At 42.5% G+C, this 27014-nt stretch overlaps 1 protein-coding gene across 12 annotated transcripts in view; it reads right to left on the minus strand.

Moving 5' to 3' along the window:
• Window positions 1-14525: 14525 nt before the first annotated feature.
• rapgef6 (Rap guanine nucleotide exchange factor (GEF) 6) overlaps window positions 14526-27014 on the minus strand; it is a 67735-nt gene continuing 55246 nt past the window's right edge. For 10 of the 12 annotated variants that reach the window (XM_061752479.1, XM_061752482.1, XM_061752481.1 and 7 more), the window contains 12 exons: window positions 26221-26461; window positions 24970-25359; window positions 24669-24880; window positions 23677-23800; window positions 22384-22407; window positions 21115-21335; window positions 20852-21025; window positions 20510-20776; window positions 19542-19794; window positions 18684-19201; window positions 17498-17782; window positions 14526-17032 (listed from right to left, as the gene is read on the minus strand). In XM_061752479.1, the coding sequence (XP_061608463.1) occupies window positions 17010-17032; window positions 17498-17782; window positions 18684-19201; window positions 19542-19794; window positions 20510-20776; window positions 20852-21025; window positions 21115-21335; window positions 22384-22407; window positions 23677-23800; window positions 24669-24880; window positions 24970-25359; window positions 26221-26461 (2732 nt within the window). In that variant the 3' untranslated portion in view covers window positions 14526-17009. The remainder of the gene's footprint in view (window positions 17033-17497; window positions 17783-18683; window positions 19202-19541; window positions 19795-20509; window positions 20777-20851; window positions 21026-21114; window positions 21336-22383; window positions 22408-23676; window positions 23801-24668; window positions 24881-24969; window positions 25360-26220; window positions 26462-27014) is intronic. The other 2 variants (XM_061752483.1, XM_061752487.1) reach the window with 1 other exon arrangement.

The following is a 27014-nucleotide window of genomic DNA, read 5'->3' on the forward strand; positions in this document are numbered from 1 at the left end:
GGAGGCGCTAATACGGGTATAAAGGAAGTATAAAATACATTCCATGAAAACAAATTTTTTAACAAATAAAATAAATCAACACTGCTACAGCAGGGAAGTGAATGCAGAATTTTGAAGGCACTACTATTTGATGCACTTACTGAAAAGGCGGTGTATTGAATAATATCTGATTTTCTTTTGGGTGCAGTCCGGCGTCGGAGAAACGTACAGAGTTGAATTTGTTCTAAGACCACGCTTGTAACTGAAAAACACATCTCTTAAATCATCTTTTCCCCATCAAAATGAACAGAAATTCCATCAATTTGTTCCAGTCCCCTCCCCAAATATAATGTAATGTGTTTTACCACTCTATAACATTGTACCTTATAAAAACATGCATCCATCCATTTTCTCTACCGCTTTATGCAGATGTGCTCACCAGTCATCCACCGTGCCGCCTAAAAACATACAATAATGGCATAATTAAATAGAATGTAAAGAATTTGTTTTCTTGCCAGATTTGTTTTTTTTTTTTCAATTCAATGGACACTGTGCTGCTCCTCCTGATATGCACACAATGGCCACCTGGGGGCAGTGTAATACAGACAGAGATATAGATGGTGACGGTCACGTCTACTCAGTAAGCCACACTAATATTAATCGCTCTGAGGATAAGAAATATATGCCTGTGAGTGTCGTTGTATTATCTGTCTACAGGTGTTGCCCAACTATTTATGTTATAACATGGCAACGCCAATGCTATTTGATAGCATTTCTATGGCATTTTGCATTGTTTGCTAACATTAAGTTAACAGACTTATTTAGGGCAAAGCTATATGGTTGTTTTAAATACACAAGGTGCAATTCTCTTTAAGTTTGACAGTCAACCTAAAAAGGGCGTGGCAATAAACAGTTTGTAGCCATATTTTCAATACATTTTCCCTATGTGTCAAACTGCTGCTTGTTTTGGAGTGAATTAAGTCCATTGCCATACAGTTCTCATATCTGACATTTTTGTTTGCAAGTCAAAGCAAAAAATAAAAAATAACAAAAATAAAAATTACAAAATAAAAAAAATCAATCATCTCTCAAAAAGTGGGGTCACTCCCATATCTCAAGGCACCACTGCACTTGGAATTGTTTCAAAATAAAATCTAAAGACACCATTCAGAAAAGCTAAATATATTTTGCTCGCCCATGATTGGACCTAACAAAATGTAATTCATACTAATGGCAAAATATTATAATATAGTGTGTATCTTTGTGTTTGCTTCGAGTGCATTGTTGCATATCTTTGCCTTTGTGATGCAATAGCTTCTGATTGCGCAAAACCAAGTTTGCTCAAGGTCCAACTACTTTTTATGTCGTTGCCTTTTACTTTGATTTACTGACATCTGCCAACCTCTACCTTTGCGTCCTTCCCTTTCTGTTCTTCCTTCCCCACTCACACAAAAACACACTCACACACACAAACACACACACACTGCGGTGCAAACCCATGGAGAGCAAGTCCCGCCGGCGTCTGCCAAGAGAGTGCGGGCTGATGAGGTGAAAGTAATCTATCGGGCATGGCATCATCACACCGCCATGGTGGCATATGGCAACTATTGCGCTAGAAATATCCAGAAACATGAGATGCGGTCAGCGAGCGGTCGTTCCTTTTTTCTCCCCATCATAATTGCAAAACTGAAGGAGTCAAAACAAAGTCACCAAACTGTTTTATGTTTTGTTTGGGTACAGATGAGCGGGCCAGAAGGTGTTTGTGTCTCCATGTTTGCGCATGTGTGTGTGTATGGGAAAGATGCCCCCACCCCGAGCTGGTTGCTTGGCAAATTTACGGAACTCCCGTGCCAGCTTGTACTCATCCTCAAGGACAAGCTGACCCGGTCGCCACGGATGCTAAATGAAGCGGGTCCTCCTTTTGGGAATTTTAGGAAGGCGGCAAGCAGGCATTGTCCCGTTGGCGTGGATGTTTGATGCTGGAGGATTCTTTTGATTTTATACACATATATTAGTGATAGATAGACACATAGACGGACGGACGGACGGACGGACGCGCGCACACACACACACACACACACACACACATACACACATACACACATTGCTTAATGTGAACCCCAAATAAATTTCAGATGTTCGAGTAGGCTTTTCCTGATGTGTTTTTTTTTTGTTTGCGCTCTAGAAGAAGCCAAAAAGTTTAGTTTTAACACTGACTGCTATTTAGAACTGTTCATAATTCCCTCTACCTAGACTAAAGAAAAACAGCCCTAAAGCATGATGCTGCCATCACCATGCTTCACTGTAGGTAGGTACAGTGTTCTTTTCGTGGTCACATTAATGGTGAAAAAAGTTTTGAAAGTATTTATTTTGCTCTCGTATTTTTATATCACAAAAATCTGGGATTTGAGCAGAGGTTTGGAGATTTTTAGATCTATCTATCCATAAGCAAACAGTGTTTTGGTCTTATTTTTTAGGCAAATATGACATTTTATAGAGGAAATGCTCATAGTTACCTTTTTTTTTATTTTCCCATGCGTTTTAGCCATCGGTCCTAACGTTTTTATCTCAGTAAGAATTGTGGATTTCATTTGGTTTTTCATTCCACATCAAAACATAAATGTGAAGGGTCATGTGGAGAATAATTCACATCATATTTGATGAGATAGAAAAGGAAATTAAAAAAACACAGAGATCCCGCTATCAAGGTGAGCAAACTATTTATCTTTCCCCCAAAGACAACAAGTTGGAAAGTTCTAGAAGGAAAAGATGTATCTGGAGATATTGTATGTCATTTTCACTTAGCCCTTTTGCCCAACAATTTTCTTTTGGCTTTATCCTTGGCCGGGTGCCACGCTGATGTATTCATAGGAAACAATAAGCGCTCCTCCGCATGCTCACAATGAGACTCTCGGCCAGTAACCTCCCCTCTGTCACTCCCTCCCCCAAGGCTGTGCAGTATCTACACAAATGTAATCTGTGCGTCTGTATTAAAATTCATGAGGGACAGATAAGAAGGGACTTTCATTAGTGTGGAGTTAGCGCTTTTGGATAAAGTTGACCTTTTTTTTTTTTTTTTTCTCCACGAAAAAACTTTCATGGAACCCGTTAAGATTACAGGTGTGAGGTCATAAGAGTGACGTCACCGGGGGTAAAGTCATAGAAGTGAGGTCGTCCAAGTGAAGGCACAGGAGTCAAGTCAAAGAAGAAACGCCGTAAGAGTGAGGGCATGTGAGTGAGGTCATCGAAATGAGGTACTAAGAGTGACCTCAGACAATAGAGGTCAAAAAAGTGAGGAAATGGGAGTGAGGTTAGAAGTGAGGTCACAAGAGTGAAGTCTTAAGAGTCAGGTCATAAGCGTGAGTGGATAGAAGTAAACTAATAAAAGCAAGGAAAGCAGTCATAAGGGAGAGGTTATAAGCTTGAGGGCATCCGAGTGAGGGCAGGGGGTAAAGTCACAGGAGTAAATTCATGGGAGTGAGGGCATTGGAGTGATGTGAAGTTATACAAGTGAGATTTTAAAGGTGAGGTCATACGAGTGAGGGCACAGCAATGGGGTCACAAGAGTGTGGTCATCAAAGTGAGGTTATGAGAGTGAGGGCATAGGTGATAGTATAAAGAGTAAGGCAATAGGAGTGACGTCTTGAGTCACAAGCTCAACATTGCTGTGCTCGTTTGCTGCTCAGACAGATGTCTCTATTGTGGATATTAAACGACTCAAATCTGATTACAGCCAATGAGAGCTCTGCACAAGTCACATTAGTTCTATGGGAAATATTCCTCCATCTGTTTGTATTGTTTGACTGTGAGTCTGTTGCGCTTAGTCCAAACTAAACAAAAGTTGTTGGTGAAATGTGCCGAGTCATGCTTGAAATGTTATGCGCTTAACGGAAAACAACGTTTGACGCTCGCAGCTCGCAAAGCCAAACATGGCAGACGAATGAACAAAAGCCATTAGTGCGAGGCAGCGGGCGCTAAGGAGGACAATGCCTTTTGCTTTTATGCTGTTTTTTCTTTCCATTATCTCTATTAACATTGACCGCCCGACGCGCTGTATTTCACCACTCAAGTAAAAGCTTTCCACTTGAGTAAGTCATGTTGTTCTTGTAAACTGAATGAACGTTTTCTTCTGTGACTATATAAAGAGACATGATCTGTATTTACTGTGGAAAATAAGTCGCGTAAAATAGGAAATACTCCCGCCTCAACGTGACACTTTACCTTTACCGCACTAAATGAACTTAGCAGCGAATTAACAAACGAGACAGTAGAAGATGTCGATTTTTTTTCTCTCTTTTTTTTTTTAAGCGGGGCGAGACTGTAACGGCCCACTTCCTGTTGACGCCTTGGGTCACTGTTATTAGCAATGGCGTCGATTGTCAATACAAAGCTAATGGAGGGAAAAATGCGCCACCGTCGCGGGGTCTGTAGCTGACAGTTACACTTCATTAAAGGACCAGCCGTCGGTCCTTACCCTAACACTAACAGTAACCCCCAACTCGAACCCTAACTCTTAATCTTAAACCTACCCTTACCGCTGACACCTACTGTATACTAACCCCTTATCCTAAAATCCTACAGCGCTTGGTTTTGCGCACTCACGTCTAGCAAAGGGGTATCCCAATTCTACGTAAGGTTAAGGGGACGGGGTACACAGCCCATGAAACGAAGACAAACCGGAACCTCGCTTGAAAGGAAGGTGGATGAGAAATTTCCAATGATACACCTCTCCCACTGACAAGATGGCTAAACGGAGACAGAAGAACACAAATGTAAGTAATTCAGCATAATTATTCATTTTCAGAGTAAAGACACTGTATAGTAAAGTATATAAAAAGTATAAATAAGTATAAGTATAATTTCATAGTAAATATTTTTCAATTCTTTGCTGTTCCATGTAAATATTAGCCAATATTTAGCATTTTCAAATTGCTTGTTATCACGAGCTAGCTAAAGCAGTTATAGCTAATAATAGCGGCACCTCTGTCAGACGAGGATGACATATTCACAGCAAACGCACTTCACTAAAATGTACTTCATGAATGATTACACGCTTAGACAGCGAAGCTACAATACAGCTAAGCTACATTCAGAAGCTACATTATTTAATGTATATACACACAGCTGTATACTTTGACGTTCACTTTTCATAGTTTAGCCTCGTCTAACCACGTATGTAATGCAGCAGTTCGCAGTGAAGTCTGTTTGCTGTGAATTTGTCACCCTCGTCTGACATCGGTTAACTCGAGCCCTAACTCCTAAGCCAAACATTAACCCTAACCCATCCCTAACACTAACCCTACCTTGACCCCTTAACACTAGCTGCTAAACCTAACCCTAGCAAAGCACATTAACCTAATTGGACAGTTATTGTTATTGTCCTTTACACGGCTTAATCAGAGCCTAGTTTGTTTCATCCCTTGCACTCCCCCCCCCCCCCAAAAAAAGCACGCAATGTCAGAAAGCGAGTGTTGGAGAGCATCAGGAGATAAACTGAGTGACTCTACGTGACGAAGAGAGAAGAACAATCAAAAAGTCACATCTTGCGTGTGAACCGAGGTTTGTTATCGCATTAGAACAGTGTGTGCGGAAATGTATTGCTTTTGTGAAGAGGACGCCGGCGGGAAGCACAGTTGCGCAAAAGATATAGAATAAAAACAGCTTCCCATGCGTGAAATTGGAACAGACTTTGTGATACCAATGTGATACGATTCAGGGATTTAAAAAAAAAGATTAAAAATAAAAGTATTTGTCTTTTGTTTCATCGAAGTCGACCAAAGTTACTAGTTCTTGGGAACTGTATGACTTTTGTTTGCAAAGAAATTCAGAGATTCAGTTTGGTTTTACAGTTTCTGTATAATGAGTATACAGGTTAGTCAATAGACTGCTGACAAGCAGCAAAAATTGAATATAGTGTAGCTACATTAATGGTGTACTTTTCACGATGTCTGAGGTGTTCTCGCTAAGTCTCACGCTAAAGCTAGTTAACTAGCTAAGAGTGGCTACACCGGCTTCTTGTGACAATTTTAATATGTGTAAGAAGAAAAAGTGTAGTGTTATAGTGTCGCTACATAAAAGGGTGTGTCTTTTTCCCCATGTCTGTAGGACTTGAGCAAAGTCAGAAGCTTAAGCTAGTTAGCTAGGTAGGACTGCTACACCATCTTCTCGCAACAATTTTACAATGTGTAAAAATAAAAACTTTGATAAAAATAGATTATAGTGTAGCTACATCAAAGGTGTGCAATGTTCACCAACTCTGTAGGATTTTAGATAAGTCTGAAGCTAAAGACTTGCTCATAAACCAGAGTGGCTACGCCAGCTTCTCTGTACACTTTTACAACAATTTACACGAGTTAAGATTCAATATAAACATTGTATGTAAAAAGAAAAAGAAAAAGTGAAAAATTTACTTCATCAAAGGGGCATTTTGACTAAGGCCAAAGAAGTACACGCTAAATGGAGTGGTTACACCAGCTTATACCAGGTTTACTACACTTTACACATTACATATGAAAGATGGGCAGCACAGTGAGACTGGTTAGCACATCCACCTCACAATTCTGAGGTCGGGGGATCAAATCCGAGCACCGGCCTTGCAGTGTGGCGTTTGCATTTTCTCCCCGTGCCTGTGTGCATGTTCTCCGGGTACTTCAGTTTCCTCCCACATTTCAAAAACATGCATGGTGGGTTAATTGAACACTCTACATTGTCCGCAGGTGGAAATGTGAGTGTGAATGGGTATTTGTCTATTTGTGCCCTCCAGTTGGCTGGCGACCAGTTCAGTGTACCCCACCGCTCACCCCAAGTCAGCTGGGATAGGCTCCAGCATACCTGCTACCCTACTGAGGATAACCAGTAGAGAGAATGGATGGCTGAATATGAATCATCATTTACAGTAAAAAGAAAAAACAACAACTGAAAACTAGACCACGGATACATTAAAAGCATAGTTTTGTCTTAAGATAAGGCAATGCGCTAGTGCGGATACAGCAGCTTCTTGTGAGGCGTTTATTGTTTTCACACTATCGCCAATTCATTAAATCAATATAAACACTACACTGTAAACAAAAAAATGGTGTAGATACAGCAAAGACAACTATCTTAGTCAATAGATGATAAACATGATCGAGAGATAGATCGATGTGTGTTGTTCTAATGGCCAAACTGACCTGACTGTGAATCCTTTAATACAAAAACACAATAAATCATCAGCATCTGTGGCACGCCTGACTGGCAGCATCTGCGATCATTTTGTTTGTCAGGAAAATTGATATTTTTTTCCTCCCACGCTTCACAATGCAGCAGATTATTTAGAACAAAAGAAATGCCAAGACACACACAATATGCGGATCTAAACCTGTTGCTCTTGGTTTCGGGGGGAGAAAGATGCTGTGTCATTGGCCTTTACGCCAAACAATAGTCATGCCAGGAATAGGTACAGAGGCTTTTAAGAGTTTCAGAGACAGAACATTAGAGCCTTTCAGGCAGAACCCAGCAAAGCAGAGCGTCGCCACGACTGAGACAGTTCGGTGTCGACTTGGTGTGACGAGTTCAATAATTGTTGGAAATTTGCTTTCAACACAACAGGGCAGGAGAAAAGAGTTTTGCGTGTTAAACTTCACACCCCTGGTGCTGGCTCTCCGTAACTCCCTTTCACACAGCCACAGTCCTGCCTGAAAGCATGAAATTTACGGTGTCGATTTACGTGTTAAATACTTGTCGGACAGTGACGATTGCTTTTAACACAACATGGCGGGAGAAATAAATATCGCGCGTTAAACTTCACAGCACTGGTGCTGGCTTTTCGCTATTGCCTTTCACACAGCTACTGTCCCACCTCGGACACTCGGTGAAAAGCCAAGAAATTTGCAGTTTTTACTTTGTGTGATGCGCTTAATACTTGTCAGACTGCGACAATTGCTTTCAACGCGAAAGGGTGGCTGAAGTGAGTCTTGGGTGTTAAAATTCACAGCCCTGGTACTGGCTTTCCGATATTCCCTTCCACACAGCCACCATCCCACCTCAGATATACTCTACACTCTCCTACCCATATTCCATGTTGGTTCTTTTCACACAAAACATTTTATGCCACGTCCCCACAAAGCAAACATGTAGTACACAGCAAAATAATCTAATAACTCAATCTGTCGATCTGTGAATGTCAGGTGTGTCAAACGGGCCACATCGTAGTCACGGTTTCCCTCAGAGGGAATGTGGGACTTGACTGTGAAACCATATAAATGTTTAGTCACCTCATTATTACATACACACAACAAATTGATTGATACCTAGTTTAGAAATCAAAAGTCAAGGATAATAGTTTGTTCAACTATTGTTCAAGTTACCATTAACAGAAAATGCTTGCAATGTGTCAACGCTACTATTTATTGTTATTTTATGAGAATTTGAGCAATAATCATGGAAGTTGACACAGAGGATTTGCTTTCGCGGGCCACATGAAATGACTTGGCGGGCCAGATTTGGCCCCCGGGCCTTGAGTGTGACACCTGTGGTGTAGGTGAAGTCTTGACAGAATTATTTTAAGGAAAACAACCGGGTGGGCTTGGGGGGGTTGGCACCAGCTCTGCATTCATTTGAATTAGAAGAAAAGTAAACGACTTCAAATTTTCAATGCGCCCAAAGAGATTTTGAGAAATGGTTTCTCAATGCAAACGACTGTCTTGAGGCTTAATGAGGTTAAGGCAGAAATTCGGATCAAATACGGGAACACTGAGTCTCCCCCGACATCCATTCAATCAAGGTTTCTAATAAAGGTCTCCCCTCAATAACGAGTAAGTAACACCGCTGTTCATTTATAACAAGACTGTCAGGTTAGCGCAATTGACCACAGGCCCACCGATCCTGCGACATTTCTACCTCAAGGTCGTGGATTAATTTCCTTTTTTCCCGTGGCCCCTCGAGCACTCCAGCATTTGCGCCATAGCTCAATCTTTAAAAGGCTGCTTTCAGAGACTCCACCACTATGTCTGTAATCAGCGGGTCACACCGAGAGATTTCTTGGGTCCGGATCACTGGTTACATGCCCAGTCAGCGCTGTTACATTTTCAAGCCATTCCAAATTATGGACTTCTTGCAAATGTCACTCACAATAACTGGCTATTGATTGCTTAGAAATGTCACATGCGACCTTGCGGTCGTAAACATGTGGCAAGAAAGTAAGAGCGTGGATTAAAAAACTGCCTTTGCCTGACCTCTTTTGACTTGCCGTTAAAGCTAGTTTTTTTTCATGTTATTGATTGATTAATATCTTTGTAAAAGAATTCATTTTGGCATGCACGATATGGATCCATACACTGCCTGAAGACATCAATCCAAAGATGACATCTTGGAGGCCTTAAATACTGGAAGCCTGGCAGCTAAAACCTCAGACCTTTGTTACCAAAAACTCCAACTGGGAGGAGGGTGGTTGACAAAAGTCAAAATGGATCAATTCAATCAGTCATTGAATGACAACTAGTCCTGGGTGTACCCCACCTCTCGCCCCAAAATCAGGTGGTATAGGCTCCAGCTCATCCGTGACCCTGAACAGGTTAAGCAATAGAAAATGGACAGACTAAGGAGACTGGAGTAACCCAAGAATGGTTTCTGGACTATTGGAGCTCAGGGTCTCCAGATCCGGGAAGTTATGCGACACAGGTGCACAAGGGTGGTTCTTGGAGGCCACCGACACTCCGGACTAAGTCCTAGAATAAGAATAAGAATACTGAAGTATCCCAAAAATGGTTTCTGGACTCAATGACTATGATTCTGCGAAAAGGGCGCTAAAGAGACTGTGGTCTATAACAGGTTACTAATGTTTGCATTTATACGTGGCGATGGGAGGGATGGATTTTTGTATATTTCCTGCTTTTTAATTATCTATTTTTATCTATGTGAAGCACTTTTTGTTGCATTTTTTTATGTATAATAAAGTGCCATGTGATTGCTCGATTGATTGATCAAGCCAAAGGGTGCGCACGTGGTGAAGGTTTGATTCATTTGGTGAGTTGAGAAGGGTGTGGAGTCTGTGGACCAACCAAATCTACTGGGAACGAGGTCTCGGAATGTGGTCCAGTATAAGTCAACCCATGAATTTCCCAGTTTTTGGAGGTATCTGAGGCAAGACAGTGGTGAGCGTGAACAGGATAAGCTTGTAGAAAACGGGATGATCATAGACTATGCAAGCAGTTTCAGAAGACTGGAGGAAAAACTGTTTCTGATTCCCAGTAAGGAGACTAAAGAAACCCAACAACAGTTTCTAGACTCCAGAACTACTAACATCTGCAACACAGGCAAGGTTGCTCCTTGGAGACGAAGGCTGAAGAATATTTACGAGGGGAAACCCTTTATTCCGGACTAAGTCCCTGTTCTGACAACCAAGGTTACTCTCTCTGGCGAATCCCTATGGTTCATTTGGTCATTTGAGAAGGATGCTGGGCCAACCAAATCTACAGGAACCAAGGTCTCTGATGGGGGCTCGGCACACAGATACACCAATGTCCCACAGAACCACAACAAAAACAGAACGAGGGGTGGAAACCCTTTGACGGATTCTGGCTAAAGAAGGCAAACTATCTGTGTGAAACAAGTGGTTGTTATGAGAACAAGGGTATCTGTGGAGTCCAACGATCAAAGTCACAGGTCCTCATTGGATGCTACAATTTGCTTCGCCGTTTATTGGCGACATCTTTGCTATTGTAAGCCGTGCTATTGGAACAGGTGCTGCTTAAAAGAACCAGTTGGCCTGTTAAAACGCAGAGTCAGCGGGCTGGGGCGCACAGTCATCATCCCGTAGGGGGTTTGCTTGCTTAGGTGGATCTTTGTCTGCTTGTCAGCCCGTGAAAACGCCACAGCAGGTGCAAGATGGAGTATCTATTCCGCAACTCAAATTATATTAATAATTGCGTCTCGCCCTTCCAAGATAGCAGAAGTCCTCGGCGACACGGGCAGAGTGCTCATTACCTGCTAAATTACCCAGGATCCTTTGGGAGGCACAGGCTGGGGAGATGTGGAAAAAGTGACATTTGATAACTGGACTGTGCTCACAGCTTTGACTCTGGCGTGAAAATGTCCTGACAGGATCGCAATTAATTGGCAGATCATGAGGCCCAACAGAATCTTGATGCTCACGCCGTACTCGCCACGTGACCGTCAACGATCCACTTCTAACTCGATCATGAAGAGTATCCATCCATCCATCCATCAATCTTCTGAGCCGCGTCTCCTCACTAGGGTCGCGGGCGTGCTGGAGCCTATCCCAGCTATCATCGGGCAGGAGGCGGGGTACACCCTGAACTGGTTGCCAGCTAATCGCAGGGCACATACAAACAAACAACCATTCACACTCACATTCACACCTACGGGCAATTTAGAGTTGTCAATTAACCTAGCATGCATGTTTTTGGGATGCGGGAGGAAACCGGAGTGCCCGGAGAAAACCCACGCAGGCACGGGGAGAACATGCAAACTCCACACAGGCGGGGCCGGGGATTGAACCCCACTCCTCAGAACCGTGAGGCTGACGCTCTAACCAGTCGGCCACCATGCCGCCTCATGAAGAGTATTTTTCTTCAATCTAAATGTTGCATGCACTTAGAAAAAGAATTGTGATTATAAGATAAGGACAAAAACAGAAAATCCACCAACAGAACCTAAAATGGAGCTTAACGCCCCCAAAATTTGTTTTACGATTAAGAACATTCACTTATTTTTGCACTTGTACCAAGATAAATATCGCTAATAGTATAACAAGTCGAAAGCTACGATACTCAAAAATACTTAATGCCTAAATACTTGCATGTTTTATTTTTTAACTTATTGCTTCACTACTTAGAACAGTTACTTTTTACAGTGACGTGGCACTTAATTATGATCAATTTTACGACCTGTACACTATCATTTCCACTGCAGGCACGGATTAATCGGACTCTCAATATTATAGGAAAATTCAGCTAAAGTCAAATCAAAAGGCGGATTGTGCTCAGTTTCCGAGTGTCAGCACCATACATCACGTATCCTACAGTGACATCATCATCCTGTGCCCGGACCCAGAAAAGTTCAAGCGTATATTGATCTGAACAAATCCCGATTTAAGCGGTGAGGCTGTCATTTAAAGATTTACCGATTAATCTGTTGATATTTTTGAAGCGTGAAAACATTTCAGCAGCATTTCAGGTTCGCCAGGAGGCCAAGGTGACACCTCGCTACAGACATGGCGAGACGCACGCACGCAAAAGTGGCACACACGCAGACCCGTCGAAGCGACTCGGGTGAAAGGTCAATGTATGTGATTATAATATAGAAAGAAGAAAGGGAGACATGGAATGGGAAGACAGGATAAAGCAGTCCATCATAACGCTACTGTAATCTATATTGCCGCTGCATATTAAGTGCTAACACACACACACACACATATTCACACGGGCAGGTGTTAGCGTCTCTCCACTAACATGAGTCGACAAATAGCTGTCCATCTCGCACGCACGCATCCACCGTAGGGCTGGGAGATACGGCCTAAAAAAATAATAAATCAAATTTGAAAAATACGTTTTAAAACTAACAGAAGTAATAGAAATACAATGAATCCTCACCTATTTGCAGTTCTCTATTCACAAATGTACCTATTTTTTTTTTTTTCTGTAGAACGTATCCTCAGCTATGCACTGAAAAACTCACCTATTCACATTTCTGGTGCTCTTTTCATAGCACTTTAAAATGCTACAAGATGGTGCCAAAGCCTTGGCTAACAGGAAAGTAGTAAGTGGTGTCAAGCGGTTCAAGCGGTGTCAAGCGGTTCAGAAGATTGATGGATGGATGATTGGATGTTAGTAATGCTAACTAGAAAATACTTTCCCAGAATGTATGATGCAGCAACATCAAAGAAGGGCAAAAAAAAAACAGTGGGATTAATAATTCATTTTGTATTATTATGTTTTAGACCACTTTGTGTTTCACATTTGACCAATCCAATCCAAGATCACATTTGACCCAACGGCAGTCGCGTTCGACCCATTTTGGGGTAGACAGCCCCAACCCAACACACAGGGTCAAATCCCCTAACGCAGACCTGCTGGTCTAAAACAACTCGTCGGGTTGGTCTAACTTTAGTAACGCATTGGGTTACCCAAATAACCAATTTTGGGTTGTTTTTGACCCAGGTGTTTTTAGAGTGTAGTCTGATTTATCAAGGTTTTATGACACCAGATTTACAGTTTCCGATGGGGGGAAAAAAATGTCTTGGGGATAGAAGAGTCTTTTAATCATGCCATGAATAAAGATCCTCCCAAAGTCCGGTATACCAATAGCAAAAGTACACAAATTACAAATTGCGTTGTTCCACAAATGTGAACGCTCATTCTTCAGCAGTGTTTCTGGAAAAACAGCACTGCCCCTTAGTGGTCGCCGGTGGAACTACATAAGAAAACTACAATGTATTGTTGTTCATAAAAAACCTCTCTCCTTGCTGACAGCAGCAATAAAATTAAGATAAAAAAAAGGAATTACAGATTGTGTGATGTGCAAGATTCATAGGGTGTTTGAAATGTTTAACTCTAATTTAAAAAAAAAAAAACGTGCCTACCACCAGTGATAAATCAGGAGACGAGCGCAATTATACATACGTCTTACTTATTTCTTATTTCTTTTTTAATTACACTGGTGCGAGCAGTGCTTACCTCGAGACAGCGCGTCCTTGAAGGCAGCCTGTTGTCGTCTGATGTCGACATGTAGCTCAGCTTCGAAAAGACCGAGCACGTCTGAAGAGCACAAACAAGACTTTGGGCTCTTTCTACTCCACTCTGTCAAGGTTTCGTGGGCGCAAATATGACTTTTAGAGATATAAAATCACATGAAAGTTGCAAAATGAGCTGTCACGGGCAAGAAATGAGCTACTCTATTAGTCTAGTTGAAGTTCTTGTGTATACATTATTACATGCACATTTATAGATATATATTTTTTTATACATAGTATTTTATATTGGTGGTATGGTGTGACAAAGTTCACCCCCGCCCCCCCCTCCCAATTTTTTATTTAAAAACTGCTCAAGTTAAATTTGTAGCCACAGCCAGCATATACAACCATTATTTGGAATCGACAACATGCTAACTTCCTTAGCATTAGCTCAGGTTTTTTAACTCCACATTCAAGTCCAGGTAATATTAACTTACTAGTGCAACTTTTATCTTGTTTTAGATGTGTAATTTGTTTTACAACAACAACATAAATGTGCCCTTGTGGCTCTGCTCCAAACTCACGTCGTTAAAAACCGTCGACTTTAAAACACTTACGTTGGCGTAAATGTGGGTAAAAAATCAAATGGGTGCCATAGCCTACTGATGATATAGATAGATATAAACACAAGATGGCGCCCATCTTGCATCGATGGCAGAATCAGTGTAACTGCACTTATGTAGTTTTTCCAGACAAAATATTAGTCTAATAGGATTCAATGCAACAACTGTTTCAAATCCCCTTATGAAGTGGCCAGTGAGGGACTATTTAACATAAATATATCTCCACTTTAAAGTCACAAACACAATAATGAAGCCATGTTTCCATTTTAGAATTTTATTCACTGTCCAAGTTCTTATCAGTAGACTTAAAAGGAAATAAAATGTCCTTTCTTCTTCTTTGTTTAAATCCTTTGTTCACATCCTCTTAAACAAAAATAGAACAACTATGTACAATCCACCGGTAAAAAATATACATATACAAAGCGTACAAGGCCGAAATGGAGTCGTCTTTGTAAAAGACATAAAAAAAAAAAAAAAACAGCAACAAGACGAGTGCCACTTAAACAAACACGGGACGTTATTTGTGCAGCAAACACTCACCTTTACATCTTATTGTGCATCCTCATCATCGCTTCTCATTCACATCGCTTGTTGTATCTGAGCGGGGGACTAAAATGGAGGGGCAGGAACACTAAACCAAGGTTTGAAAATCCTTAATTGACTGTACAAAACGAGTTCACACCTGAGGAGAGTTATTTAATACTGACACATGGTTTATAATGTGAGGAGTGAAGTTGTGCAAAAACAGACGACCAGGGGACCTACTCAAAGATATCTATGTGACAAGGGTTTTGCCAAGGAAACTCAAAAAATGGGTGTCGAGACACCCATGGTGGGCTCCCAGGAGGTCCGAGAACACCCTTGAAAGATCTAGGACAGTGGTGTCAAAGTCATTTTTATTGCGGGCCACATTGTAGTTACGGTTTCTCTCAGAGGGCCATTATGATTATGAAACCATCTAAATGTTTTATTGCTCACAGCAAATTGATGGATAACTAGTTTTGAAATCACAATTCAAGGATAATAGTTTGTTCAGCTATTGTTCAAGTTAGTGTAAAAGAGGGGTTTGGTAACCAACAAAATGCTTGAAATTTTGGTGCAGATTTTAAAATCATGGAAGTTGCACCTAATTTGCTTTCGCAGGCCCCATAAAATGACGTAGCGGGCCAGATTTGGCCCCCGGGCCTTGAGTTTGAAACATGTGATCTAGGAGATCAGACAGATGACTTAAACAACTAGTAGGGGCCAAGAAGGCACGCCAGAGGTCCAGGAGACCCACATTGGGACCATGTGGAGTGCCATTGTGTAGATACACAATGGATCCAAATAATCCTACGGAAACAGACTACTAGAGACCCATTAAACAGAGGAGGTCCAGGAGGGGATCCAGTAAATCTAAAGGGGCTCGTGAGGAGAACCAGGAGTGCAAATGAGAAAACGGAGACAGGAGAGACCCACAATGGATCCTTGGAAACAGCGGGACGGAGCTCCAAAATATGTCCAGGAGGGTCCCTTGAGACCAAACAGAGGTAGAGGAGAATCATGAGGGGCCCAGGAGTGCTAAAACGGTGGTGGCGGGTTAGAATACCCACAGGTGGCCAAGGAGACCCAAGAGACCCACAAGAGATTTTGTGAGATACCCAAATGGGGCTGTGGAGACCCAGGAAACCAGGCAAGGGGGTCTAAACCTTCACGTATGTGTTGTGGGATAAACACACACACACACACACACACAATAGCAGCAGCAGCATCTGCACAGCTACTAGAAGCATAAGCGAAGAGCCAGCAAAAAAAATAAAAATGCTTTTTTTTTTTTTTTTTGGTAACAAAATATTCTAAAATATTCCACAGTCTGTAATCTATACACCATCATTAATTTACAGCAAAAACAACCACAAAAAAGTATATACACACGTTCGCATTCACTTATTTATACATATGCCAACACGTTAGCATTTCAAGTCTTCCCAACGGATGTCGGGAAGACCAATCCTTTTCTGTACAATCAACACGAACTGGAGATACACTTCCCGTTTGGCTTACATTTAAATAAAAAGGGGGCAGGGCTAGCGCTCTCATCCAATCAACACTGTAAACAAAACACACCTTTTTTACCTCCATTCGTTTGCGCCTTAAAAAAAAAACATTGTTTTTATCCCCTAAAAGGTCCAGGAGGTAGCACGGCGCTCGACTAGCTAGCTTCTTGAGGCGGCCATTTTGTTTCCTCCAAGAACAGTAAGTGCTCCACAAATCACCTTAACTCCTGTTGGCGGTCTTGTCTCGAGGAAAATGTGGTGCAAAATTCAAATGATTAAAAAAAGCTAAAATCTTAAATAGCATAAAACTTTTCTCTCTCTCTTTTCCTGGTCTGAAGTTTCTTATTTTCAAGTGAAGCAGGCACGAGTTCCAAGGGGGCCTGTGTGGAGAGCCACATGGGGTCTTGTTAACGGGACTGGTGATCCATGGGTGGCACCAGAAGACCCACAAGTGATCCTGGGATCCTTCTGTTGGCCATCATGTCCCAAGGAAAACGTGGCGCTAGCTCCGAGGTGCAAAATTAAAATGATGAGGAAAAAAACAAACAAAAAGAAAACGTTAAAAGCTTAAAAAAGTGTGAAACTATTTTCTTTTTTTTTTGTCCTAGTCAGAAGTCTTTTAAAAGTTCTTTATTTTCAAGTGAAGCAGGCACGAGTTCCAGGAGGTGGCAAAGATCGTGCCTTGGTGTGGAGTCCACGCGTCTACACGGCCGAAACTTGTTCCTCTGCAAGAGTGAAGACAACAAACAGGAAGTCACAACAGAGGTACATTTTTTAATTTATTTTACCGTTAAGTTAGAAAAATAATCCTTTTGATTTTAGAAGGGTGTGTCAAACAATCTAAATTTCATTTTTCAAAGTTCACGTTATTGATTTTGTCAATAACGTGAACGTTAGAGCAGGAACACTGTTGATTTTAAGAGGGTCCATAACTCAAAGAATGCATGTATAAGTATAACATGCCAGTCAACAAGAACCCTATTGATTTTGAGAGGGCACATGAACCAATGTGTTATTTTTAATGTCAGTGAGAATTATTCGAGTTATTCAGTTAATCGTTGTAGTAATTACTCATTTTTCCATGTTAGACCAAGAACCTTATTGATTTGGCTAAAAGACATGAAACCTTCAAGTTTGGCAAAGATGCTTCACTTCCACATCGCATCTCTGCGAAAGGACCGCTCACGCACCGTCCTCGCTGTCGGCCACGTCGCATGTCCCGAGGCGGCTGCCGGCAAGCCTCCGGGCCTGCGCCAGGCTGCCAGCGGCTCCGGGGCTCTGCAGGAGTTTGCTCCTTTGCATGGCCACGCTGTAGTCAGGCGGTCTGAGGTGGGGAGGCCTCCCGGACGCCCCTGCCGCCACAGTCCCACCACTGCCATCTTTGACGTCCCCCAGAGCCAGACCCTGGTAGCCTGGAGGGGTGGGAGGAGGGGCTCGGTAACGCTCGTCCTTGGTGGGGGAGGTGATGCAGTAAACTGGATGGAGGCGATGGAGGAACAACAAACAAACAAACAAAAAAGCAGCAGGGAAGGGAGTGAAGGGGGGCAACACAAAGAAACCATGGTGAAATTAAATGGTGGTGACGACTGGGAAAACACCATGAAGCAAAACATGACGAGAAGCAGTGAGATGAATGATGGCAGCTCACATGTAAACATTATTACGACGAGCGCTAGCTCGCTATAACTACAAGCTAATATTTTGTTATCATGTTTAGCGGCAACTACCAGTGAGGCTCACACAAATACTAATTTTTACAACTAGCAAACCTCATTAAAACTTTCCATAATTTTCCATTTAGCCATAACTAAAAGTTAGGCTTGCACAAAACCTCGCTTTAAGCATTAACTCGCTCATCTCACCTATCTCGCAAAAATCACCCTCAGCGCTAAATACAAGTGAGTCTTCCACAAACATGCATGTTTCAACGAGTGCTAAATTACTTAACTTCTCTACCAGCATCCCTGACATTCAGTTACAAGTGAGGCTCACACAAAGCTATTTTTGCTAACCTTGCTAAAACTAAAAACTTAAGTTTAGATTGCATCTTTAGCACTAAATACAAGTAAGGCTCACACATTGACACTCATTTTTACAACCAGCGCTAACTCACTAACCTTGCTAAAACTACGAGCTAACATTTAGTTAGCATCTTAAGTGCTAATTAAACACATTTGTACCTTTCTTTAACTTTTTATAATCTTGCTAAAACTTCTCACAAGGACAAGCTAAGTTTCAGTTAGCATCTGTAGCGTTAAATACATTTTTGCAAATTGCACTAATTCGCTAACTCTGCTATCCTCGCTAAAACTTCCCATGAGGATGAGCTAAGGTTCCGTTAGCATCTTTAGCTCTATCAGCCAGCCGAGCTCTCACCTATTAGTCCTTTCTCCGTGCTGGATGTCACAGTTTTGTAGGCGGGGTCTGTGCTCTGCACTCCATCGTCATTGGTCGGCGAGGCAGAAGAGGCAGAGCCAGGCAGCCCCCGCTGCTGCTCGGTGGCGTTCCTCCGCTTGACGGTGCCGTAATTCCCCTCATATGTGTCCGACAAGGATCCCGACGATGCCCAGCTCTGCCGCGACTGCTTGGCCAGCTCAGAGTCGCGGGCGGAATCCGCCTCGGCGATGGGGGCGCCGGCCAGCCGGTGAGCGAGCGCCAGCGGGTGCCCATGTATGCCGTGGTCCCAGGGGCGGCAGGAGGAGGTGGGCAGGCTCTGGAAGGAGTCATGGGAGTTGGAGGAGCAGGACGTCCAACTGCCGCGCCCGCTGTCAGCCACCGAGTCCAGGGAGGCCAAGTCGGGTGTCAGTTCCTCCGTGGAGATGGACGACGTGAAGGTGGAGCCTCGTGTGGCGTAAACCCGAAATGACGCCGGCACCGCCGCGGAAGAAGGACAACTACGTCATGGGAAGGAGACAGAAGGGAATTACTTGCGGCACCCTTACAAAATCAATACATTTCTGAATTGGTCGCCAGTCAATCACAATGGACTGGCAAACCAGTCAATCACAGGGCACATATATACAAAAAATGACTGGTTGCGACTCGCTAGTCAATCCCGAGGCACATGTAGGAAAACAATAGAATGAGAAGATAAAAACAACGGCCCAAATGCCAATCAATAGCAGGGAACATACATACATATAATGGCATGCTTGGGCATACAGACAAATGGTGGCCTGGCCTCCATTCAAATCGCACGGCAAATCGAATACCGACAAGCTTGAGTGGACTTACCTGGTGCCGGGCTGGCTGTAGTCCACATTTAAGTGCGTGGCCGCCGCGCTCTCGGGCGTCGGCACGCCAGCCGGCACGGTGGGGCCGGCAGTGGCGGATGCGACGGACGTCCTGGCGCCAACGCTGTTACAGCGCTCCTCCAGACCTGGGGCAGGCACCGAGTCCACGGAACAGATGCTGGAGCGAGACGAGATCTCGCTGTGACTGGAGTCGGACAGGTTGTCCGCTTTGCCCGGAGGAAGCAGCGCATAACCTGCATAGTGTAAACAGGGTCTAGTTTGAAACATAGCCAGTGTGGATGATGGAGAAACTGACTCAACTACACTATACAGTACCCAACTAAACTTCTCTGTTGGAACAGGGCTCTAGCTACCGCAAAACTACAGTTGGTACCACCATGCTTAGGTTGGTCAACCGTACTACTGCAGTTGGTACCCCCATGGTTTGATTCAGTTTGTCAGCTGTGCTACTGCGGTGGTTAATCCCGTGTTCTGGCCAACCGTACGGTACCATTGTGGTTGCTACCCCCATGGTTCGGTTTGTTCAACTGTACTAATACGGTTGGTACCCCCATGGTTCGTTTGGTCAACTGTACCATACTACTGCTGTTGGTACCATTGTGGTTTGGTTCAGTTGGTCAAATGTACGGCACTTCTGCAGTTGGTACTTTGGTACTTCCGTTACACTGTGGTTGGTATCGTAAAATGGGGGAGCGAAAATGAAGATTTTTTTTTATAGTCTTCACCATCTTTGATTGGAAACATTGTGGACTGTAACAAAAGCTTCCAAAAACTACTTTGGTACGTTTTAAAAATGGAAAAAAAAAATGCATACCGTCCAAAACTGGAGCAAACGTACTGCTTGGTAGAATGCAACTTGCTGTAGAAGGGCTTTAAGTGCTGTACAACTATGAATGTAACCCCAACACTCGGGTGACAAAAATCAATGGTTTGTTTAGGTTGGCCTACCTATGCCGTAGCTGCGCAGGCTGATGGTGCTCGCTTTGGTGCTGGCGTCGCTGGTCAACGACGACGAGGAGCCCGACAGGTTTATCTGGCCTGAGCAGGTCTGAGCTTTGGCCGACGGGCCTTTGCGCGGTGAGCCCTGCGGCGACACGGTGGGGCTGGAGTGCCGGGACGAGATTGTGTACACCGTGTCTTCCGAGGCTCTCTTGGCGGTCCACTCGTCTGCTGAGCTGGCGGGGGGCTTCTTGACTACCTGAGGGGAACTAAAGTCTGCAACGAAGAAAACCACCAGGGTCTTAATATTTGGTAGCTTGATGCGGATGAATAAGAGACTCGGGTACTCACTGGGCGGGCCGACGTCCTTGGCGGTGCTCTTCTTGCGTAGCGGGTTGAGCGGAACCTGCACCTGAAGGACCTGCGACACCCGGTTCTGGGTCTTCCCCGAGGGCAGCGCCGACCGTAGCGACACAGGCGACATGTCCGACTTGGTGGACCGCCGGTCACTCAAATTCTTAGAAACTAAAAAAAAAAAGATACCAGTGACCATTTACATGACCAGATGCATTGTGGGATTTTTTTTTTTTTTTTTTTTTTTTGTGTGCACTCACTGGTGGTGTAGGCGGGCTCGCACTGCAGCGACATGATCTGGTGCTTGTCCTCGTCCGTTTCCACCGCCAGGTTGGACAGGTACTGCTTGACCTTGCGCGCCATTTGCGCGTCCTCGTACAGCTTCTTGGCGTTAAGCAGCGAGCTGCGCCGCACACGCTTCTTGTGCCCGCCGCCCTGCACGTCCAGCATGTTGGAGTTGGTGCTGCCCTGACTCAGAGATCTGAAAATGATTTTAAAATGGTTGTTATGGTCCGTTATAGCCAATTATTACATAGTCAACAAAATTACAACACCACTTATAATAAGTCATATTACAATAAAAAGATAATCATTAAAAATCTATATATACATACATGTATTACAAAATACAATATTACAGATTTAATGTATGTACAAGTTTTAAATATAAAAATTTACAACAAAAAACTGGCAAAAATATTAATATAATGCAGAAATGTAAATTACTAAAAATGTTTTGTACTACATTAGATTATAATTAAAGATTATAACCATGATAAAAAATATCAAAATACAATGTAGAAAATATCATGCAGAAAACAATGTATGTGTAAGACATTTGTAAATATATTTTTTAAATAAAAAAAAAATGATACATACAAACAAACAAATGACTACAAAATTTTCATAAAAAATGTGTCTGATTGACTGATTTTAAAACATTTATTTTGAAATATTAAATAATTTTAAATATAACAAAGATTATGATAAAACAATAAAATTTTTAAATAATTTCATGTTTTAAAGTAACGGTAATAGAATGAAAAAAAGTTGTATTATTTTCAAAACAATACAATACTTGGGAAGGGGGGGGGGGGAATTATACAAATAATGACTCATTATGCAGGTGTACTAAATGCTGCATATACCTCAGATGAAAGTTCAATAAAATGTTATTTTTATAAATATTGCTATTATAGTAGCAAAACAAGTCCATGCAGCTAGCCGCGCCATGCTGTAAACGTCAAGAGGGTTAGGGCATTGGTGACAACTGGATACGGGAAATATTATGGGATCCAGAGTCCATGTAGTACCTTCCAATGGTTCATTTATTAGCCTGTTAGCATTTGAAGCTACTATAGGACTCGGACACAAGGGATGGCTCAACAATGATGGATGGACACCGTGAATGAATCATGTTAATGATGCACAAGCACAGGCAGATATACACTCAAGTCAGTCTCTTTGCATGCTTTGTTTTATGCAACGAAATGGCGCCGGGAGGTGGGGGGGGGGGTACAAAAACTTACCCTAAACTCTTCCACCTCTTCTTCCTGCAAGCGAGAGGCGCGGAGATTGAAGCGTGAGGACAAAAGTTGTTCTTTTCGGAGGAGGTTGGGTTATGAAATGGAAGTGAAAAAACAAATGCAAAAATGTGGCGGGATGTGACCACAGACCAGGGGTGGGCAAATTTTTGTGCTCAAGGGTCACATTTGATTTTTAAAACGGATAGAGGGGCTGTTCAAACATGATTAAGTGTATGTAAAAGACGTCTGCCGGTTTATTTTAATATCAATTCATTTGCATTTCAATAATTATTTAGAACTAATCAATCAACTATTCAGTTAAAAAAAAGTACAGACATATGTACAATTTTTCATTATATTCACATTCTTTTATTGTTTACAATAAATCGACTAATTATTCAAGTACATACATTAATGACAAATAAAACAAAAAAATCCATGTACATAATATAATATTTGAATGAAAGAATTAATTGTCATGTTTTATTGCATTATAATTAATTAACAATTGTTTAATAAAATAATTGTTTTATGAGTATGTAAAATATGTTAGTTTATTTTAATATATTATTAATGTTATTTACAATAAATCAATCCTCCAATTATTTGATAAGATAATTACATTTGAATATAATTATTGTAAAATTGGTTTATTCTTGTTTATTTTATTAATTATAATAAATACAGTAAGTATTTAACAAAATTAATACAAATGATCAAATGTTTACATAGAATTATTTATTTTATAAATATTAGTTTTAATTATTCCAATACTGTAAATCAATTACTTAACGAGATACATGAATTTAAATTCCCGAAAAAAACCCAAAAACAATAAATACACTTAAATTTACCCGTGACCCGGAATAGGGAAAAAGCGGAATAGGGAATGGATGGATAGATTTTAATTGACCAATTTGAGGGCGGGGGAAACACCCAAATTAATGCAAATAATTATTAAAGAAAACATTTTTATTATATGACTCTTGATAATGTAAATACTTTGCCCACCACTGCTACAGACTGCATGGACAAAAGTATCGGGACACTTTACGAGGAAGCGTAATAGTGAAGAAAAAGTCACAAGCCATGGGTCCCAATACTTTTGTCCATTAGTCCATCTATTTTTGTAGTACACCATAAGGGTCTGCGGGGGGCAGTGGCGCGCCTCCACTGCAGACCCCCGCATGCTGACATTATGTGACAGATAGTGGTTGAATGCGGGAATGGTGATAATCACTGAGCTTTAGCAAATGTACCCCACCCCGACATGATAGGACTACAAAGATGGCTGACCGTTGTCTGAACATCAGGGCGGGGTCCATGTTGGCCGACGTCATCCGGACGACGTGTCGGATCTCCTTGGCGATCATCCGCAGCTTCTCGAAGTTCACCAGGCCATCCACCGTTGAATCGTTGCCTGGTGGACACACAGAGCTGGGACGTAGTATCGATATGTCTTTTGGCAACGATTAGTGGTGGGAAACAACTATAATTGTACTTTATATGTATTAAATTGATATCTTGTGGTTTTGATTGGAAGTGGGACAAATTATGGACATCCGGATGTATTGAGTAGATCTCTTTTCGTAAGGTATGATTATGATATATCGATATCGCAATGTATTATGTTTTCTCTTTTAGTATTGCTTAGGGGTGGGACAAAATAATGATATTCCAATATATAGTATCGTTATCACTTTTGGTGATAACGGTTTTGAGTCGATAATATTGATACGTATCGTGTTGTTCTCGCTTGGTACAATAGCGACTCAAGGCAGATCAAATATCAATATGCTGATGTGTTGTCATCTATTGTGGTACATTACATTCAATGATACCATCATCTACCATAGATTGCTTTTCTTATCGATTATTGTGGAATAACGGTACGTGATACCGTACTGTTGTATCATCATAGGTGGGTTTTTTTTTATTATTATTTTTTTATCATCATCACAGAATCACTGCATTATGATACTCTTGTATCGTAAATCTTTTTATTATTTTATTTGTTGATTATCACGGTTTATATTGCTGTATCGTGATACTATGTTTTGCGGAATATCATGATACCACTTTATAATACAAATTCCTTCATAAGCTGAAGCGAGCCATTGCTGGTTTTGCGTTGACTCAGAGTGAAATGTAGAGCGGTCAATGGAGGAAGCCTTTAGCAGAAGTAAAGCTGCTTGAGTGAGCACCAAATGACAACAAAGAGGAAGTCCATTAGCAACAATGACAAGTCAGACCACACACGTACTTCTTGTTTGACAAAAGAAGGGCACCTTCATGCAGGAACGTGAGGTCCTTCTTGACCACGGGGAAAAGCGGGATGACAGGTGGCTGCATGCTCTGGCCGCTCAGGACGTTGCGGTATTTGGCCATGTTGCGTGACGGGTCAAAGACGTCCTGCAGGTCCCCGGAGAGTTTCTCGTACTTGCTGGGCAGCTTCTCCCACGAGCTGCGCAGGCGAGCCACCGGGGCCAAGTTCAGACCGCTAAACCGGGAAGAGAAATTGGGGCAATATATCGATATTGCTCGGACTGCTACTTTTTGATTTGTATACTTCCGTCTGTCTGTCCCTACCTGATGATGGCAAACATGGAGTTGAAGTTCTTGCACTCTTGGCAGTGCAGGGCGATCTTGATAAAGTGCTTGACGGTCTTCATCCTCTTGAGGGCGTTGGGCTCTTTGAGGATCTCGGTGGCGACCCAGAAGGTCTCCTGGTTGATGACCTCCTCGAAGCGCTTCAAGTGGCCGCCGCCCGCCGCCGCCGCCGAGTCCAACTTGAACAGGTCGTCCACGTACTCTGTGGACTCGATGTTTCTGAAGAGCTCAAAGTCCCTCATGGAGAGCTGGGCGGCCACCTCCATGGTGCTGAGCTGCAGCAGCGAGATGTGGCTCTCGCGCAGCAGGTCCTGGGCGTCCTCGTCCGAACACAGAGTCTCCGTCTCCATGTTGTTCTTCAGGTAGTACCTGCAGATAGCACAGTACAGGTTACAGATGCCATTGATAAGCCCTAACCATTTATAGCACAATGTAAGCGATCTCCACAAATTATATGAACTCTACTGCAAATGGACCCCAGAAAAATCCCTGAATAAAACAATGACGGGGGGGAAAGGTCTTCCAGAGTTTTGGTTGTAAATAAAGTTAAAAAACAAAATAAATGAATTGTAAGAATTGAATTAAATTATTTAAATTCAACCACTATTCAAAAACGTACAAACACACACAACAACTAAAAAACCCTCAAAGAAAAGAGTGAAAAAGCAGACGTGAAGGTTGGACTGTCATTGCCTGTTTAGATGAAGTGCTTTCTGAAAAAGTGCAACCTTTAAAAAAGAAAAGAGAAGATGGCACACGGAGCAATGAGAGTGGCTTCACCACGGAAAAAGCAGTGAAGCAGAACCGTGTGAATCACTGGGACCGAGGCCAAGGTGTGCGTTTGTGCGAGCTCCACTGTTTTGGCGGGCTAAAACATTTCAGGCCGTCTGCCTGACTGCGCCCCGACTGGACCCGCTTGCCAATCATCAGCCAAATAGGAAGCGATAGCAAACTATACCGGTCCGATTATTCCACACTTGGTGCCTGTCCCACTCCTGACACCAAATTTCTTCTTTGAATTTGTTAAGCCCCCAAAGCCACTTTGACCTGCAAGTATGAAAATTGGTAGACATGTCCATCATGTGTAGACTCACAAAAAGTCTCAAGAAGCTATGCCAAAAGACAAAATAAGTCTGCCAGTTTTGGTTTGAAGCGACTATTTACTTATTTTGACCATTTCCAGGGTCCCTATAGTCAAGTGACTTAGAAAAGAGGTCCACGCAGTCTTACCTGCCGTTAAGCTGAATGCGGTCAGCCAGCTTGGAGAGCTGGTCGGGCAGGCGGCGCTGCTTGATGACGCCCTCGGGGCTGACGGACACATCGCACAGCGAGTAGTTCTCGGCGGCCGGCGTCAGTCCGAACTCGTTGACGGCGTGCGCCACCACGTCCTTGGCGGTGGTGTCCTTGCTAATAATGATGTAGCAGCTCTGCTGGTCGGCCTTGAACACCCGGATCACCTGGTCTGGAATGTCTGGAGCGGGTGGCAGAGGGATGTTAGAGGACATTTGACCATTCAAGTGTCACTGTTATTTATTTCTTTGATTTTTTTTAGGGCTTCAGCATGCGGTTGAAGGACCTTTTGCCATTTTTGTTTGAAGCAGACATTTTAGGTACATTCTGTTAGAAGCATAGTGGAGAGGTTGGATGACTCGCAATTAAACATTTTTTTTGAAAATCAAACCCCCAAAGCTAGTTTTAGTTTTGGTAGACATGTGTATCATCAGAAAGTCTTAAGAAGCCATACCTGAAAAAGGCACAGGGCATCTGCCATTTGGGCTTGAAGTAGCCATTTTACAGGAGTCTCTCAAACATGAACTTGTTCTAGAGATTTTGTCCCATTTCCACCAAACTTGATACCTTGTATACTAGTCAGACTGGCGAAATTGTGTCAACTGTTTTAGGTTTGGAGTATGGCAGTGATTTCACCATCAAGTCTTCTCAGACTCATTTTGGCCATTTCCAGGAGCCCTTTAAAGATGAACTCATCTTAGAAAGTATGTCCCAATGCTACAATATAGGTGAGC

Source organism: Phyllopteryx taeniolatus, chromosome 17 (genome assembly GCF_024500385.1).
Source record: "Phyllopteryx taeniolatus isolate TA_2022b chromosome 17, UOR_Ptae_1.2, whole genome shotgun sequence".
In the NCBI taxonomy this organism is placed as follows: Eukaryota; Metazoa; Chordata; class Actinopteri; order Syngnathiformes; family Syngnathidae; genus Phyllopteryx; species Phyllopteryx taeniolatus.